At 42.2% G+C, this 16,384-nt stretch overlaps 1 protein-coding gene across 1 annotated transcript in view; it reads left to right on the top strand.

The window, feature by feature from the left end:
* The first annotated feature begins 8,910 nt into the window (after nt 1–8,910).
* HEATR6 (HEAT repeat containing 6) overlaps nt 8,911–16,384 on the top strand; it is a 37,703-nt gene continuing 30,229 nt past the window's right edge. The window contains exons 1-5 of the mRNA XM_008568072.1: nt 8,911–9,132; nt 11,695–11,802; nt 13,944–14,084; nt 15,018–15,133; nt 15,978–16,092. Coding sequence (XP_008566294.1) covers nt 8,914–9,132; nt 11,695–11,802; nt 13,944–14,084; nt 15,018–15,133; nt 15,978–16,092 — 699 coding nt within the window. The 5' untranslated portion in view covers nt 8,911–8,913. The remainder of the gene's footprint in view (nt 9,133–11,694; nt 11,803–13,943; nt 14,085–15,017; nt 15,134–15,977; nt 16,093–16,384) is intronic.

Genomic DNA, 16,384 nt, shown 5'->3' with positions numbered 1-16,384 from the left:
TACACTTTTGCCCAAACTGTCTATATGTGGCTTGTTCGAGAAATAAAGACATACATTGCCTTCACAGAAATTCATAATAATAGCAGGTGCCAGTTTGGAGGACTCTGTGCCAGGAGTATGTGTGTCTACACATATGTTAATTTAGTCTGCCTAATTCCTCTTTCAGATGAGGTAAGTGAGGCTCAGAAAGAGGAATTAATTTTCCTGCGGTCACCCAGCTAGGAAGTGGCAGAGCCAGATGCAAACCAGGTCTGCAAACCCCAGATTCCTCACTCGTGTCCACTGTGCTATACCTGCAGCTGTCTTATTCCCACAACCTCCAACGGCCTTAGTCCACACCAGAAATGGGGGCCACATGCTCGTGTTGCTCACCTCTCTTAAAACCAAAGGGACAGGTTTTGGTGGATGACCCCTACCTTCGATCTAATTGAGCACTCAGAATCTTCTATAGCAAGAAGCTGAACACAAAGCAGTTGTTCTTTGCTAAGGAAACCATGACCATTAGAGCCACGCTAGATGGAGCAGACTGTCCTGAGAAGCTCACTCATCTGTGGACAAGGTGAACTGGAACTCAATCCCAGGAAAATTACAGTACATATATCAGGAAGGCAAAGACCACTGCACCCCTCTAGGTGCCCAGCAGCAGAGAGAATCAGACCAAGGCATACAGCTAAGGTCGCCTCCCCCACCAGCAGATGATAGGAGAGCACCCCTGTTCGCTCTTCTACTGCCTCTCACTGCCCTCAGTTGCAGTGGTGCCAGGCCCAGAGCAGGCATAAGAGAAGTGAAAAGAGCAGACTGCACCCTTGCTACCTAGATTATCATTGCTCTGAGGATATGTTCCTCATGCCTACCACATGCTGGCCCACAGCAGACATTTAAGACTATGTTGAAAATGAATGAGTAATGAAAACACATAATAAAATTACTGCCCATCTGCTTACCCCCATACCCTACTCCTGCTTTCTTGGTTTAGGAGTCTTATTTGTCCATCAGAGGAAGACTTTCTCTTGGTTCAGAGCCTTGCTTAGGTAACACGGCATTGCCACGAGTACACTTGGTTTGTGTTCTCCAGCAATGTCAGTTTTGGGGTGGGGCTTCCTCAGTCCCTAGCCCCACCCCTGGCCTCATATTTCCAGCTAATGGGTGGTAGCATATAAATTCCAGCTGCTGTAGCCCTGCTGCATTGTGACCAAAGACGTCCAACAGCAACATGAAGTTGGGAGGTTTCCTCCTCCTTGTGACCCTCGTCACCTTCAGCCTGGAGGTGCAGGAGCTTCAGGCAACAGTAAGACCAGTGAACCTTTTGGGTGAGTCCAAGCAGAAGGCAGCTCCATTCTTCTTTGAATGAGGGAGCCAGAAAGAAGGATATCAGGGGCCAGTGTGTGCAGGGGGAGGAGGGTGAAAAAGGAGAGAAGGAAAGAAACTGTCCTTAAGGAGCCACTGCAGGAATCTTCCTTGTCTGCCACCACTCAGCTCCCCAGAGCAGAATCTCTCTTCTGCCTCCACTTCCCCCCGCCGTCATCCCTCCATCTGGACTCTCTTCCCCTCCCCTCCTCATGAGTTGCCCTCCGTCTCCCAGCATCTCCCTCTCCACCAGCTTCTCTTTCACTTGGTAAAATAGATTGGATCACCTAGATAAAATATTTTCATAATCATGTTTAACATTAATCATTTCAATCTCTTCTTTTCCTCTTACTACCAACATTCTCAAAGGAGTAATCTGAGTTCTTTGCCCTACTTCCCTGTAACTCATTCCTTAACCCCTGAAGACAGACTACAGTCTCTCTTCCTGCCCCCATCACTCTGCTGAAACTTCTCACCAGATCCTGTTGACACATCTCTTGACTCTCCTCCGTTGCCAAAGTCTTTGCCTTCTGCAGCATCTGACAGTTTGCCACCCCTTTGACCCTCAAATTCTCTTCTCTCCTGGATTATTTTTCATTATATCTTAGTCTTGTACCTAAATATCATTTAACTCTTACTCCTCTTTCTTCTTCACTGTCCTTTCCCCCTGTTAAGCTGGTGGCCAAATACTGTCCATTCTTTGAAACTGTCTCTTGCATACATTCCTTCCTTTCCACCTCCATTGCCATACTGCATTTCCTGCACTGATTACCTTATGTGTAGGCTATCACAATAGCTTCCCAACAGTCCTCCCTGTCCCTCTCTTCCTGCTGCCGTTTGTCTGCTTATTGAATCCTGGTCCATTCTATGCTCTCACACCAGAATAATCTCCCGAAGTAAACCAATAAAATCCAGACTCCCCAGGTCCTGGAGACCTGCTGGCTCTCTGTAACTTTGTCCCCCGCTTACTTTTCTTGCTTAAGTCCAGCCGTTCCCTACCACTCACCCAGCCCTCCATTTGCCATTCCTCCTGTATTCCTTGTATTTCAGTGTGAGGAGCGAGGCAGATGAGGAACCCAGGGTGCAAAATTCAAAGAGGCACTCATTCTCGGGGTCGTGCCAGTGCCTCCTCAAACTCTGTGCCCTAGGCACCTCCCTTGCCGCACCTTAATCCCAACCCTGTTGCATTTTCCCCTTGTGAACTTTTGCAAGTAATTCTTTTCTGACAACACTCCACCTTGCCCCTCAGTTCTGTGTTAACAAGATTCCTGCATCAAGACTCACATTTTCTGATTATTCTAATTGGAAGTAACAGTCATCATTTTCTGATTATTCTAATTGGAAGTAACCGTCATCTCCTCTGAGCTCCTTTAGTCCTGTGAATATCCTTTTCTCAGAACTCTTGTCACATACTGCTTTTAGTACTGTAAATATGTCTTATCTCAATCGTTAGACTCTACACTGTTTGTCTTACACCTTTGTATTTCCCGAGTAACTTCCTCTATGTTTTATACATAGTAAGAATTCAACAGACATATATTAAATGAATTGCCAAACTGCTGTGAGTGGGGACAAGGACAACCTTCTTGCCACAAATGAATAACAGCCACTAGAAGCATGGGTCATACTGATTTTCTCTTAGGTCTACAAGTACATCACAGACAATCCACCAGGCCCCCTTCTTACACCCCTCAGATACTGCTAATCAATTACAGCACTCTTTCCTTTTGAGCCTGGACAAGGAGTCCACACCTTCTCAACACAGCATGAGACAGCCACCTTTATTGACTGGAGTTGACACTGGAGAATGAACCTTATTTCCTCTGCTGGATCCAAGAGCTCCATTTTATAGATGAGGTCCAGAGACAGAATCAGATAGAGAAATTCCTGATAACAGCTGAGAAGCCAATAAACACAGAACACATTTATCTAGAATCTGCATACGTTTTGCTAGAAGCCCCTGTGAGGTCTTAACTAGCTTTGTGGACCCACTTCATTGGTCTTCAAAGACCAACCTTGAGGCTCTGGGAACTTGGGAAGCCTCTGCTCAAGTAAGGAGTGACTCCTTGAAATCTGGAGATGTGCTTTTCATGTCAGGGTGAGTTTCACCATGTGGGACAGAAGAAGGAACTTAGGCCTAGGAGCCAGGCAGGTCAGAGTTGAATCCACTTCTGCACCTATTGGCACACAAGTTACATTTGTAAGCCTCAGCTACCACACCTATAAAATGGGGCCAGCACCTCACCGCACAGGATGACTGCAAAGCTACCAAATTTAAGTGGGCTTCTTCCTATTTTCCCTCCACAACACAATTATCCCCATCTCTAAAGTAGGCCTTACTTTATCAAGATTATGTGAATGCATTGTTTTTATGAAATATATAAGAGGTTAATGATATTATCCTGCCAGTGATCATTTATAAATTATATTATGTTTTGAACTAAACATAAAAAGTGGAATTGACACCTTAATCAAGAACTGACCTCCCTAGCACCTGAGCCTAAAGCATGGTGGTCTTCAGCTGGTCTGTTCTTACCTAGGCACCTGCATCGAGTACTGCAGTGGTGACTGGGACTGTGAGCCAGAGGAACAGTGTGTCAGCAATGGATGTGGCCATATCTGTGCTACAAAATAAGGACAGGTAAAAACATCAGGCACACTTGCTTCCCCAAAACTTGTCCGACCCAGGCCAGTCATACACTTGGTCCTGACAGGACCTCCCAGAAACAGGTAGGACAGATGCCTACCTATCTCTCTGTGGCCTCTCCCTCTTCACCTACACTTCCCAAGAAAAAGATGCAACCATCACAGGATCGTGGTTTCCAAACCTTCAAAATAATTTTTTACCCAGCATATCCTGGAGAAAAATCAGACTGTTTATTTGAGCAAAAAATAAAAATCATACATAGTCCCCCACCCCAAAATGATGTCTGCTTAACACTTTGGTGCACACTTTTTTTTCTTTTCTAGTAGCTGGCCAGTAAGGGGATCCAAACCCTTGACCTTGGTGTTATCAACACCACACTCTAACCAAGTGAGCTAACCAGCTGGCCCTTGGTGCACATTTTAAACACACACACAAATATATAATATTTATATAAAAATAAGATAATCTTGTACCTAATTCAATTTCTTGATTATTTCAATTAAAAATAGCTATTGAACAAATTTTAATATCAATATTGATGCTTCTATCCTATCAACTTTAATAGCCTTATAGAAGTCCATCATATACAAGTATGCCACATACTTAGCAACCTCCATTAATACACATTTAAGGTATTTCTTATTTTTATACTGTTAATATGGCTGTAATGAATACAAAATTGATGCACACACTCTTATTAATTTACTTGGGATACATTCTCAGTATTAATTGGTGACCAAAGAGTATGCTCATTTCAAGCCCCTGACATATACATTGCCATATTGATCTATGAGCACTTTTTTCCTGCGAAAATATTTCAGAGGCCTGACATAATAGATTCTTTATTTTCAGTAGCCATTAATTGAAAAAAATATATAATAAAAAGCTACCTAATTCAGTTTTGATTATACATTAAGTTGTACTAAACACAACAGAATCAGCATATACTTTAAATACAAACCGTTTGTGTTCAGAATGTATTACTTGTCCAATCCACCCACAATCCTTGAGGTGTGTAGGGCCTTGCTGACTCCTTGCAGGTCCTACTGATTTCCAGAATTGGGAACTGTTGCTTCTTAATTATATTCTGTGGCTCCAGGTCCCTAAAACAGCAGATCCCATGCATAATTTTTTGTGTTTTTTCAGATGAAAAGTTATCTTAAGCATCATCTTTCTCTAATAACTGCTCATCCTTTCCTGGAGTTCCTGCCTTTAAAAATGTGACAGTTTGGAGCTCCTTGACCAGGAAGACAGATGAAAATGGAGGCCTGTGGATGGAGACTGCAAGGGGTGTGGGGGGAGAGAAAAAAGGGTGTGTTCCTTTTAATAAATCATCATTGTTAAAAGCATCCATACTATTTGAGTTATATGATTAAGGGTGATGATGAGGCAGATGAGGAGGAGGATGATAAATGATATTTGCTGAACACTTGCTATCAACAAGGACCATCTTAAATTCTCCACAGGCATCATCTAAGCTATGCTTACAACAACCTTGTGAGCATGCTTATTATTACCACCATTTGACATGTGAGAATACTGAGGTTTGGGGTAAGTAATTTGCTCAAAGTCATATAGCAGATGAGTTTTACGGCCTAAACTATAATCCCACGTCCAACTTCAAGGCCTATGCATTATAGCATAGTGATCAGGAGTTCTGACTCTGAATTTCAAACTCAGACCCACCACACATCTGTGCAGCCTTCAGCAAGTGTCTTAATCTTTCCCTGCTTCAATTTCCTCATCTGTATAATAGTATACACCTCATAAAGGTACAAACATAAAAAGAGGATAGTTCATGTAAAGTGCCTGACACATAGAAAGCATTTCATAAATGTTAACTACAATGATTATTATTATTACTGAATAGATAGGCTGATGACACTTAGTCCTAATTTTGTAAGAGTCTAGAAAAGAACCCAAGGCCAATCTTTCTTCCCAGCCTCTCCTAGTTCAAAGTATAATCTGGATACTGAAATCAAGCCCCTCTCTTCTGGCTTTCCCCAATAAAAAATATGGGAGGTAAAAAATAGGCTTATAATTTCTTGTCTATGTTCTTCACAATCACAGACTTAAGATTCAGTGGGCCTGGGTTACAATCTGATTTCAACCAATGTACTGCCTGTGTGGCACTTGACAAACAATTTAAACTATCTGGCACCATTTGTTTAATTGTAAAAAGAAGGAAACAATAACAAGATCTAATTGAATGCTAACATTTATAGAACTTTATAGTTTACAAAGCATTTTCGTAAACATCCCATTTGTGTTTCACATCAACCAACAGACGGCAAATAGGAGGCCCTGAATAAATAATTAAATAGTAAATTCATTCACTCTGTCAACAAGTATTGTGGGGCACCTACCATGTACAAGGTGCTGTGCATTAATAAATACAACAGTGAACAAGACTAGAGATGGGCTCTATGCCTTCATGAAGCTCACATTCTAGAGGAAGAAACAGATAAACATGTAAACAAAAATAATTACCATTTATGGTAAATATTCTGAAGGAAATAAGGATGTGAGTTAGAGTCGGGGTATAGAAGCCTACTTTAGTTAGGATGATTCAGACTCTAACGAAGAGATAAAAATTGTCTTGAGAGGGTTCCAAACATGAAAAGAGTGAAATTCCAGAGTAAAAGTTCCAGATCAATGCAGAATTTAAAAAAGAAAAGCTGTGAACTTGCTTAGCATTCCTTAAAGCTCCTTGGTCACCGTAAGACTATAATGTTGAGAATGAGGAGGAAAAAGGATGTGTGAGGAGATTTTCTTTGGAGATAGCTTTTGCCAAGTTGTGAGTTTCCACAGTTTCAGGGCAGGAGGTGAGAGTGTGTATTTGGTGGGGTAGGGGGCGGGGTGGTGCTACTGTCTAAACTCAAGCCAATGCAGGTCTTCAAAGTCCTCCCTGAGAGCTTGATATATCTTTCCTTCAGTTGGTGATCACTGTGGAGTAGAAATGTTCATTTCCTTGGAGGAACCACTCTGCCATCCACAAGGGTATATTCTATCAGAACTCAACAGACCAGCATAGGTATATTTTACAATATCTGGGTCATTCAGTCTTGAATAACACTATATATGGCTCATCTATGTTGCAACCTAGGATAAACCACACCAAACCCAGATCTTTCCCAGTCTCTTCACACCACCTCCACTATGGTGATGACCAGGCCTCACATCCTTCTAGCCCAATGTGTTGGACATCTCTTAAGCACTACTTCAAATACCCTTGGTCTTACACTCTTATTTTAACCATTACTACAGCAACCAGTTTATCTAAGGCATCTATTAACTTAGCACAGGTATAACTCGTCAGAGCCTTGCCTGGGCCATGTACCCTAGTGTCCCACACCCCTCACTTTTGCCTCAGGGCTTCTTTAACTATACAATATAGGACTCCTGCAGGAACCACTGAGCACTGTCTGAACACAGCACATGCTCACCCCAGGACCACCATGCACATGCTCAACCCATCAGCAACAGAGAATTAATGCCTAGTGGGGCAACACTTGACTATAGAGCTCGAAAGCTGACAGACAGATAAATGCTTCCCCTTTCTGTTCCTCAGGAGGGGGGTTCTGAGAGCATTCTGGAAGCTCTCAGCATCCCAGAAGCTCCCAAGGATTTTGCAGTTACCCCTTGCAATGGCCAACTCAACAGCACATATTAACATTGATTCTTCTTCCTTCCCTGTTCATTACTGAATAAATCACCCACCTATCGACCATATCTGCTTTCAGGGAACCCAGACTAAAACATTCAGTAACTAGGTTTCAGCTTCTGATCTTCTCTGAGCAAATGCTTGAATAATATCACAAATACAGACACTTATGTGTACACATACAACATACATCCTAAGAATAAGCAGTAATATACAAGGATAATGGAATATAAATCCAAGCAAAAACATAAACATTTCTCCCCAAAGAAGCCCAAAGTCTTCAGAGCACTAGCTCTGCTAAAGCATACCCCCAATTTTCACTGCTGAACAGAAGCATTTTATTCTCAGGATAAAACATACACTCAGGTGACTTCAGGGTCTTCCCTAAGAGCCAGGGGTGAGGATTTACTTTATATTTGCACAATTCAAAGGCCGTGGAGATGATTTTCCCAGTCTGCCCAAATGTGACTGAAAACTGGTTATAGCTTTTAAAATGGCTGTATTTTATTTTCCAGCTTCTTGCCCTTAGGGTTTCAAGTTTCAGAAAATCTTGGGGTGTCTAATCTCAACCAGTTCACCCTTGGGCAGTTTATATTTTACACGGTTCAGTTTGAACTCCAAAATTACTTTTCTAATGGGATGAGGTGCCTCATGATCCACAGGAGGATTCACATTGCGCAAAGGGGAGAAAAGGAAACAAAGAGTGCAGTCAGCTGTCACTTAATAACAGGAAAGCTGCCCTACATTCCACTGGCCAGGTTTTAATCACATAGCCATGGCCAACTGCAAGGAATACTGGGTAATGTAGCCTTTATTCAGGGTGGTTTTGTGCTTGGGGAAAAACTCAGAGGTTCTTATGTTACAGAAGAAGAGTAGAAGGCTGTCGTAGAACTAGCAGTTTCTTCTAATGCCATCTGCAGCAGCCCCTCTACAACTCCAGCCCGAATCTGAAACTCTTGTACTAGACAGAGTAGTTTATCAGCCCTGCCCAGGAAGAAACTTTCTGGAAGAACAAGTCTTCTGGAAGGACAAATAGAGTCCCCACCTTTCAGTCATGGCTCAAGCCGGGGTGAGCGGCAAAAAAAATCACCAAGTTCATTTCTGATAAACACTCACAGGGTACTAGTCTGAAGGGTCCCGTAATTACCGAAATCCTTCTGCCTCTCCTCTTGCTCCAAGTAAGTTATTTCCGGAACTAGCGCGCAGAACCCGGGGATGCCCCGGAAGTATTTCCCCGCGATCTTATGTACGAAAGATGGCGGCGGTGCATGTTTCCGGCTCGCTGCGGTACGGGCCGCCGAAGGATACGCCGCGGGAGCCACCCCCAGAGCAGAGCAATGGGTTCCGCCGCTTGTCTGCCAGGCTCTGCGCCCTGCGCCCGGATGACAGCAGCTCCGCTCGCACAGAGATCCACCTGCTTTTCGACCAGCTCATCTCCGAAAACTACAGCGAGGGCGGCGGCGTGGCCCCGGAGGTAGGCGGCGTGCCGGTGGAGGCCGAGGGCCGCGCCTGCTGGCCTGGGCCCCACCCTCCGGGGAACCCAACCGATAGTCGGCGCCTGCCTCTCCGGGCTGTTCCCACCCCCGTCCTCGATGGCTCGCTTGCTCCCTCCGGCCGTGGCGCATTCTCTGCCCCTCTTCATCTGGAAGACCCTTCAGTACTTGTCAAACTCGCATCTTTCAAAACCCTACTTGATGACTGCTGCTCTAATAGCATCTTAAGTGTCATGTCTGGTACCACCTTCTCGCCTCTCCTCCCCCACTCCCTCTCTATGCATCCAAAACACTTTGCAGATAAAATTCATTATCTTGTTTATTGAGTACATGGTACACGGAACATGTACCGTACCGTGCACGATTCCAGGAGTCTTCGAACGTGGATATTATTAGGACTTTTTTACTAATGAAAGTATTGAAGCTCAAAGAGATCCAGTGTCATGTTCCTGGCAAACGGCAGAGCTAGAATTGGAACCTAAGCAGTCACAAAGTCTCACCCTGTTCTTCCACGCTAGCTCCTTCTCCCTTGCCTCCACTTTTCACTCTGAGCAATCTTGTTCACACACATCAGGGCTTGGATGCCACTTACTGAGTCCCTGAACTGAGCCAGTCATACCACGGCCTCTGGTGCTCGCAGGCACCTCGGAGTTAACAGTTGCTAAAGATGAATATATTATCTCCACACACGCACTCCCACCCCCAACCCATCCCACGTGAAACACACACAAACATGCACAGTCCAGCAGGTCACACAAGGCACAAACACTGGTTCTTCCTTTTCTTCATCCTACTCCTTTCCAATCCAGGTTCTTCAGAATCTCCCTTACATGTTTCTCAGTCCATCCCCTCTTCTCTGTTCCTATTGTCCTTGTTGTAGGCCCTCAGGCAAGATAACTCTTGCCTGGACTATTCCACTGGTCTCCTCTAACTGATCGTCCTCCTGTTCAGCCCTTCTCTATCTTTGTTCTGTTGCCAGGGTGGTCTTTTCTTTGATAGAGAAAAGAAATCTGATTATAAAAGCAAAAATCTGATTTGGGAAGATCTTTCAATATCTATTGGTAATGGTTGAAGCAAGTCGCATAACAGTTTATACAGTATGAGACCAATATGGGGCTGAAGTGGTGGGAGATTTTAAAATTGTGTATGTTTATATATGCAAAGTAAAAGATCTGAAAGACTTCACAACAAAATAATAGCGTGTGTCACTAGGGAGCTGAGTGGGATTTAGAGAGTAGTCAGCGGACTTTTGCTTTATTTGTATACTTTGATATTTTTGCAACAAAAGTATGTGCCTTTCCAGTCTTCTCTCCAGTCATTCCCTTTGCTTGTGATGTGTTTTTTTGTTGTTGTTGTTGTTGTTTGCTGTTTTGTTTAAAGATGACCGGTAAGGGGATCTTAACCCTTGACTTGGTGTTGTCAGCACCACGCTCTCCCAAGTGAGCTAACCAGCCATCCCTATATAGGGATCCGAACCCGTGGCCTTGGTGTTATCAGCACCACACTCTCCCAAGTGAGCCACAGGCCAGCCCTAGCTTGTGATGTATTTTGATGTTTTGTCTGGCAAATTTCTACTCATCCTTCAGATCATTCCAGATTCTGCTTAAAAATCGATGTCATGGGCCGGCCCAGTGGCGCACTGGATAGTGCGCCGCTTAGGAGGCGCGGCAGCGCTGCCGCCCGAGGGTTCGGATCCCACATACAGACTGGCTCCCGCTCACTGGCTGAGCGAGGCGTGGGAGCAACACCGAGGTTTGCAATCCCGTTGCCGGTCCCTGGTCCGGTACGGGGGCAACACTGAGGGTTGCGATCCGTTGCCGGACACGGAACAAAAAGACAAAAGACAAAAAAAAAAAAAAAAAAAAAATCGATGTCACAAGGTATCCCTAATTAGCATTTTCCATAGAGTTTGTACTTAACTCTTTCAGCACTTAATTCATTTTAGTTATTTGTGTTCATTTCTGTCTCCCTCACTAGATTGTGAGCTCTTTGAGGTTCAGGAACATGTTTGTTTCACCTTTGGAGACCAAGGACCTAGCATACTACCTGGCACATAGTAGGTGCTCAGAGCCTTTTTATTCAGTAAACATCAATGGATGAATGTATAGTGTGATTTGCAAATAGTTTCCTCTTTTTTTTTTTAGAATTCCCCAATGTTACTTAAAATTCATATGTGTCATTTCTGATTTTCCCAATGGCATAAAAAATCTGGTTTGCTTACTTTTTAGTATTAACTTCAGCGTGTGCTCTTATATGCTGGAAGACTTTCTTTGGTTAATTGTACTGTCTCTACATATGTAGAAACTCTGGAGTTTTTAGCCTTACAAAAGTCATACTGATTCTTTTCTTTCTTTTTCAACACATTCTATTTTTTTGCTGTCATTTCATTTTTTTCTTAGTTTCTGCCTCAAATTTCACCTTTCTCCATTCTTGAGTGTGAACATTCCCTTGTATTTTCCCATTTTACTATGTTTTGGGAGTCTTCACTTGGCTAATAAGTATATGACCTCATTACCTTTTCTTTGACTTTTTTTTTTTGGTAGGACATCAGTGCTCTTCTCGTCCAAGCTTGTCGACTGGTGCCTCTTAATCAGAATCATCTTGTCAGCAAAGTGTCTCAGCTTATCCACCATTTACTTAACAGATTACAGGTAATCGTGTATGTAACTTTAGAATTCAGATCATTATCTTTGAGAAAAAGTGAATACCTTTGGAATACTGCATCTGTGGTAGATGTGATAGGCTGGTCTTTTAAGACGCCGTAGGAAAAGCAAATGCCTTGTACAAATGATATTAAGACAAATATAGCTGACAAAAAAAAATTCTGCACAGCTCTAGAAAATTTGTCCATTGGAATTATTCCTTTCTGTTTGGTTCAGTAAACCAATGTCATTCAGACCGCCCAGTGTTAGAATTTTTCATGGAAGATGTATTTGACCAAGTTATATCTAAGAATAAATTGAAATGATCCCCCACCTCTTTCCCACCAATATTTTTCCCCTTTCCCAAAGCTACCATTTTTATGGTCTACTTTTGATCCTCATAAAACATAAGTAGCTTGGGGGCAAGGGGACACCAAAATAAAAAGACCCCAGTTATTTATATCAAGGTCTGTACCACAACTCCCCTCTCTCTAGAAGCTTTCCCAACTTGCTAAATAAATGGAATATCTTTTTAAGCATTTGAGAAATTAAGATGTACCACATGAGATACCGCATGAGTATGTGAATGTAGTCAGGAGCACAAAACATGAATTTGTATTATGTGAACAAGGATGCTTTTGGCAGCAAGAAACAAAGTAATCAACCCGGAGTAACTAAATAATAAACAACATAAAGAAAAAAAGAATTATCTCACGTCACAAGTCCCAAGGGAGGCTCTAAGGGCCCTTGATAATAAGAGGCTTATTGGCATCTTTCCATTCTGCCGTCCTCAGCGTGTGGGTTATCCTTAGCGAGCATCTCACACAGCCATAAAATGGCTGACTCAATTCTAGGCATCCCATGCAAAATAAATAAACGTAAGTCCTGCTTATTTTGTGTCTCTTTTATTTCAGAGTGAGGAAATTTGTCCTATAAACTCTCCAGCATACTCCTCTTATATTTCACTGGAGAGACTTAGGTCATATAAACACCTCTCTGACCTGGTCTCCAAGCAGGAGAATGATATTACCATGAATGGCTTAAACCAGTGGTTTTGACCTTTGACTGCACATTAGAATCACTTGGAGGACTTAAGCTCCCTGGTTGATTACAACTTGCAGCCAAAATTGTCTTACACCAGGGTTTCTCAGCCTTGGCACCATTGATATTTTGGATCAGAAAACTTTTTGTTGTGGGGGCTATCCTGTGCATTGTAGGATGAGCAGATCCTTGGCCTCTACTCACTAGATGCCAGTAGCACTCCTCCAATTGTGACAATCAAAAATGTCTATAGACATTGACAGATGTTTTCTGGGGGTCAAGATTGCCTCTGAGAATGATTTTCTTAGATTAATTGGGATTTACCCTTGGTTCTAATGTGGAAGAACTAGGCACCCAATAAAATCAATGCTCTGCCAGCAGGGAAGGAGGAGATGGCTGCTGGTAGGTAACCAACAGTGTCTCCTAGATGAAATAAGGCTATTTTCAAGTTTTAAAATTTTCACACAGATACAGCATGGCTTCTCAATGTTCACTGTTCTCAGATATATTATCCTTGTAACGCTAGCAGTTGGAAAAGTTCCTGATCACCTGTGGCACCTACAGCCCTTAACCAATTTTCTAGGATTTGATGACATTCTGTCTCAGATGTCCATGAATTGATACTTGGATTAGCCTAGCCTGTCCCAACAAGATTATAAACTCTGTGAGGGCAGGAATATGCCATTTCCTCATGCCATATTCCCCACGTCATGCTACAGACACAGTAGTTATTTAGTAGATAATTTATTCACTGTGTATTTGTTGAGTGTTCACTATGTATAAGGCAACTTAATTGAATTAAGAAATTTCAGTGGATTGAGTCTTCCATATCTAGGCTGCCAGTGTCTGGTTAGTTCAAGGAAAAATTACAAGGACTTTGCCAGATTCTATTTTGACTGGAAGGACTGAAGAGGAAGAAATGAGTAAGACCCTAGGACAGGGAGAAGGCCCCTTTCTCGATCAAACTTTCAACGCCTTAAGAGCTGATCATTTGACACAGAAAAGATGTACATTTTCTGTCTTACGCGGCCTGATTCAGGTAAGCATACATGTCTGTAAAAAGATAAATGTATTTTTTTAAAGTTAGATGATTTTTTTTTTATTGGTAGGTGATTGTTGATGAGCAGAACCTGGATTTCCTGTTGGCATATACTGTTTCAGCTATTCAACAGTGTAGTTCCTGGACACACATGGAAATTCTTCAAGCCTTGGCAGCTCTGGTTTACTGCAATGGCTCAAAATGTCAAAAGGTAGTTTAGACTGTGTTCTTTCTTTTCCTTCGAAAGGCTAGGATCACAGGCTCTGGAGCCAACAGACCTGTGTTCAGGTTTCTATCCTTCCACCAATTAGATGGGTTAACCTTGAGCAATCCTTCATCCACTCTGTGCCTTGTTTCCTCATGTGTAAAAAGTCGCTCTGAGGATAAAGTGAGAAAATTCTTGTAAAGTGCTTGGCACTTGGTAAATATTAACATTTTTATTATCATTACCTGTTCACTATGCAGCCAAGACTTCAGCAGTTACCTAGGCTGGGAGTGACGACTACCTACTGGTTTTTGGCATATCGTTGCATATCAGTCTGAAAGTTTTACGCAGCAGCTAGTCTTTTGGTGCTTAACTGCCCTTTACAGCAAACCTTTGAATAACACAGATTTGAGTGTGTGGGTCCACTTATACATGGATTTTTTTCAATAAATATATTGGAAAATTTTGGGCCGGCCCGGTGGCGCACTTGGTAGAGTGCGGCGCTTGGGAGCGCGGCGGCCCTCCCACCAAGGGTTCGGATCCCATATAGAGACCGGTCCACTCACTGGCTGAGCACGGTACGGGCGCGACACCGAGGGTTGCGATCCTGTTACCGGTCATGAAAAAAGACAAAAAGAAAAAAAAATATATGTATATATATATATATATATTGGAAAAATTTAAGTGACCACTTAAATACCTAACTACTACTTAAGTAGGGACACAGTCTCCCCTCACTCCCTCTCTCTATAGGCTTGGGGGTATAGTACGGCCTAGCCACAACCCTAGGAAAGTTATACAGAGATTTTAAAGTGGAGGTCAGTGCCTCTAACCCCCATGTTGTTCAAGAGTCAACTGTAGTTAAAAAAATGAAATCTGACTATAGAATATTTTTCTAAAGCTTTTCTTCAACCGATATTGACCATTATTTTGTTTTAGTACCTGCCAGAACTGCTGGGCAAGACTGGACTCTTGATGAAGTTGAGCGACTTGTCTCAATCTGACCCTGAGGTCAGGAGAGCTGCCCTGCATTGTATGGCAAACTTATGTCTCAGGTATGTGGATCCAATCAGGTTTTCCATTAGTAATAACCTAGGGCCTTTCTTGGGCCCTTTGTAGGTGGGTTTAATCTGTCTAAAGCCAGAGCCAACTTAGAAAAATAACTTACTTTGCATTCCCCATTACTTTGCCAATAAGATCATCTTAAATTGTTTTTAACTTTAATATTGCTTGTAAAGAAAGCTTATAAAGAAATGAAGGAAAGATAGACTAGGACCATATCTCCAAAATATGGTGAAGGTGATGTATGTGCAGTATGTCAAGGTTTTATTTTCTTTTGTTGTAAATACTAACCAGATTAAGTCTTTTATAAGGATATAGTCATACGAATTTAAACTCTAGCGAGATTTATTTGTCAAGGTCAATTTCTTCTATTTTAAGTAGATGGAACCAATCCCAGTTGCCCATTCTAGATTCATGAGATATGCAATAGAAAATGAGCAACACAAACTTGAACTTGTCTCTACATAGCACAGTGTTGTCCAGTGGCTGGGAAGGCAGGTTTAGCTGTGTAGTTCTAACTTGACAGGACCTGTCTATATTATTTCCCGCTTAGAAATGAAAAGCAGAACTAAAAATGATTTCTCTTTCTCTGTGGGTGTTCCACTACAAACTTCTACAACCTTTCCCTGGGGAAACCATTTTTCCTTCTTCATATTCATTCCAACCTGTCCCACAGCAGTAGCTTATTAACCAAAGTGCACCATTTTCCATAGTCCAGTTGCATTCAAGGGTATATTCCAATTCAGTCTGTATTACTGCTCTTTTTAGTCTTATTCTTTTGGAAGTGACATGTTAAAGGAGACTGAGTTTGAATTGTTTTCCCGGTATGTGTTTTAGTGTGCCAGGACAGCCGTATTTAGAGGAACCCTACCAAAATATCTGCTTCCAAGCTTTCTTGACCACTTTACAGTCTCCAAAATCATCTGATATGGACGATATCACATTTTGCATGGTAGGTGGGACTGTCACTAATCTTGTGAATGTTACAGATATATCTAGATGCAGGAGTAGAACAGAGGCTGTCACTAAAAAGTTTAATTTGGTGGCTGTATTAGGTTTGTCTAGAGACATAGGCCTAACTCACATAACCTTTCTATAACCTAAAATGACTGAAATCATACCTTTTGGGTTTAAATTACAAGAAACTTTTTATTTGCTTGTTTTGTTTTGCTTTTATTTTAGTTTTACAATTCTAGGTTTTCAAAGAAAACTATCTTTATTCTTTTTTCTCCTGAGTATAAAAA

Source organism: Galeopterus variegatus, unplaced genomic scaffold (genome assembly GCF_000696425.1).
Source record: "Galeopterus variegatus unplaced genomic scaffold, G_variegatus-3.0.2 Scaffold372, whole genome shotgun sequence".
NCBI lineage: Eukaryota > Metazoa > Chordata > Mammalia > Dermoptera > Cynocephalidae > Galeopterus > Galeopterus variegatus.
The sequence above is the reverse complement of the archived record's forward strand: the minus strand, read 5'-3'. Positions and strand labels throughout refer to the sequence as shown.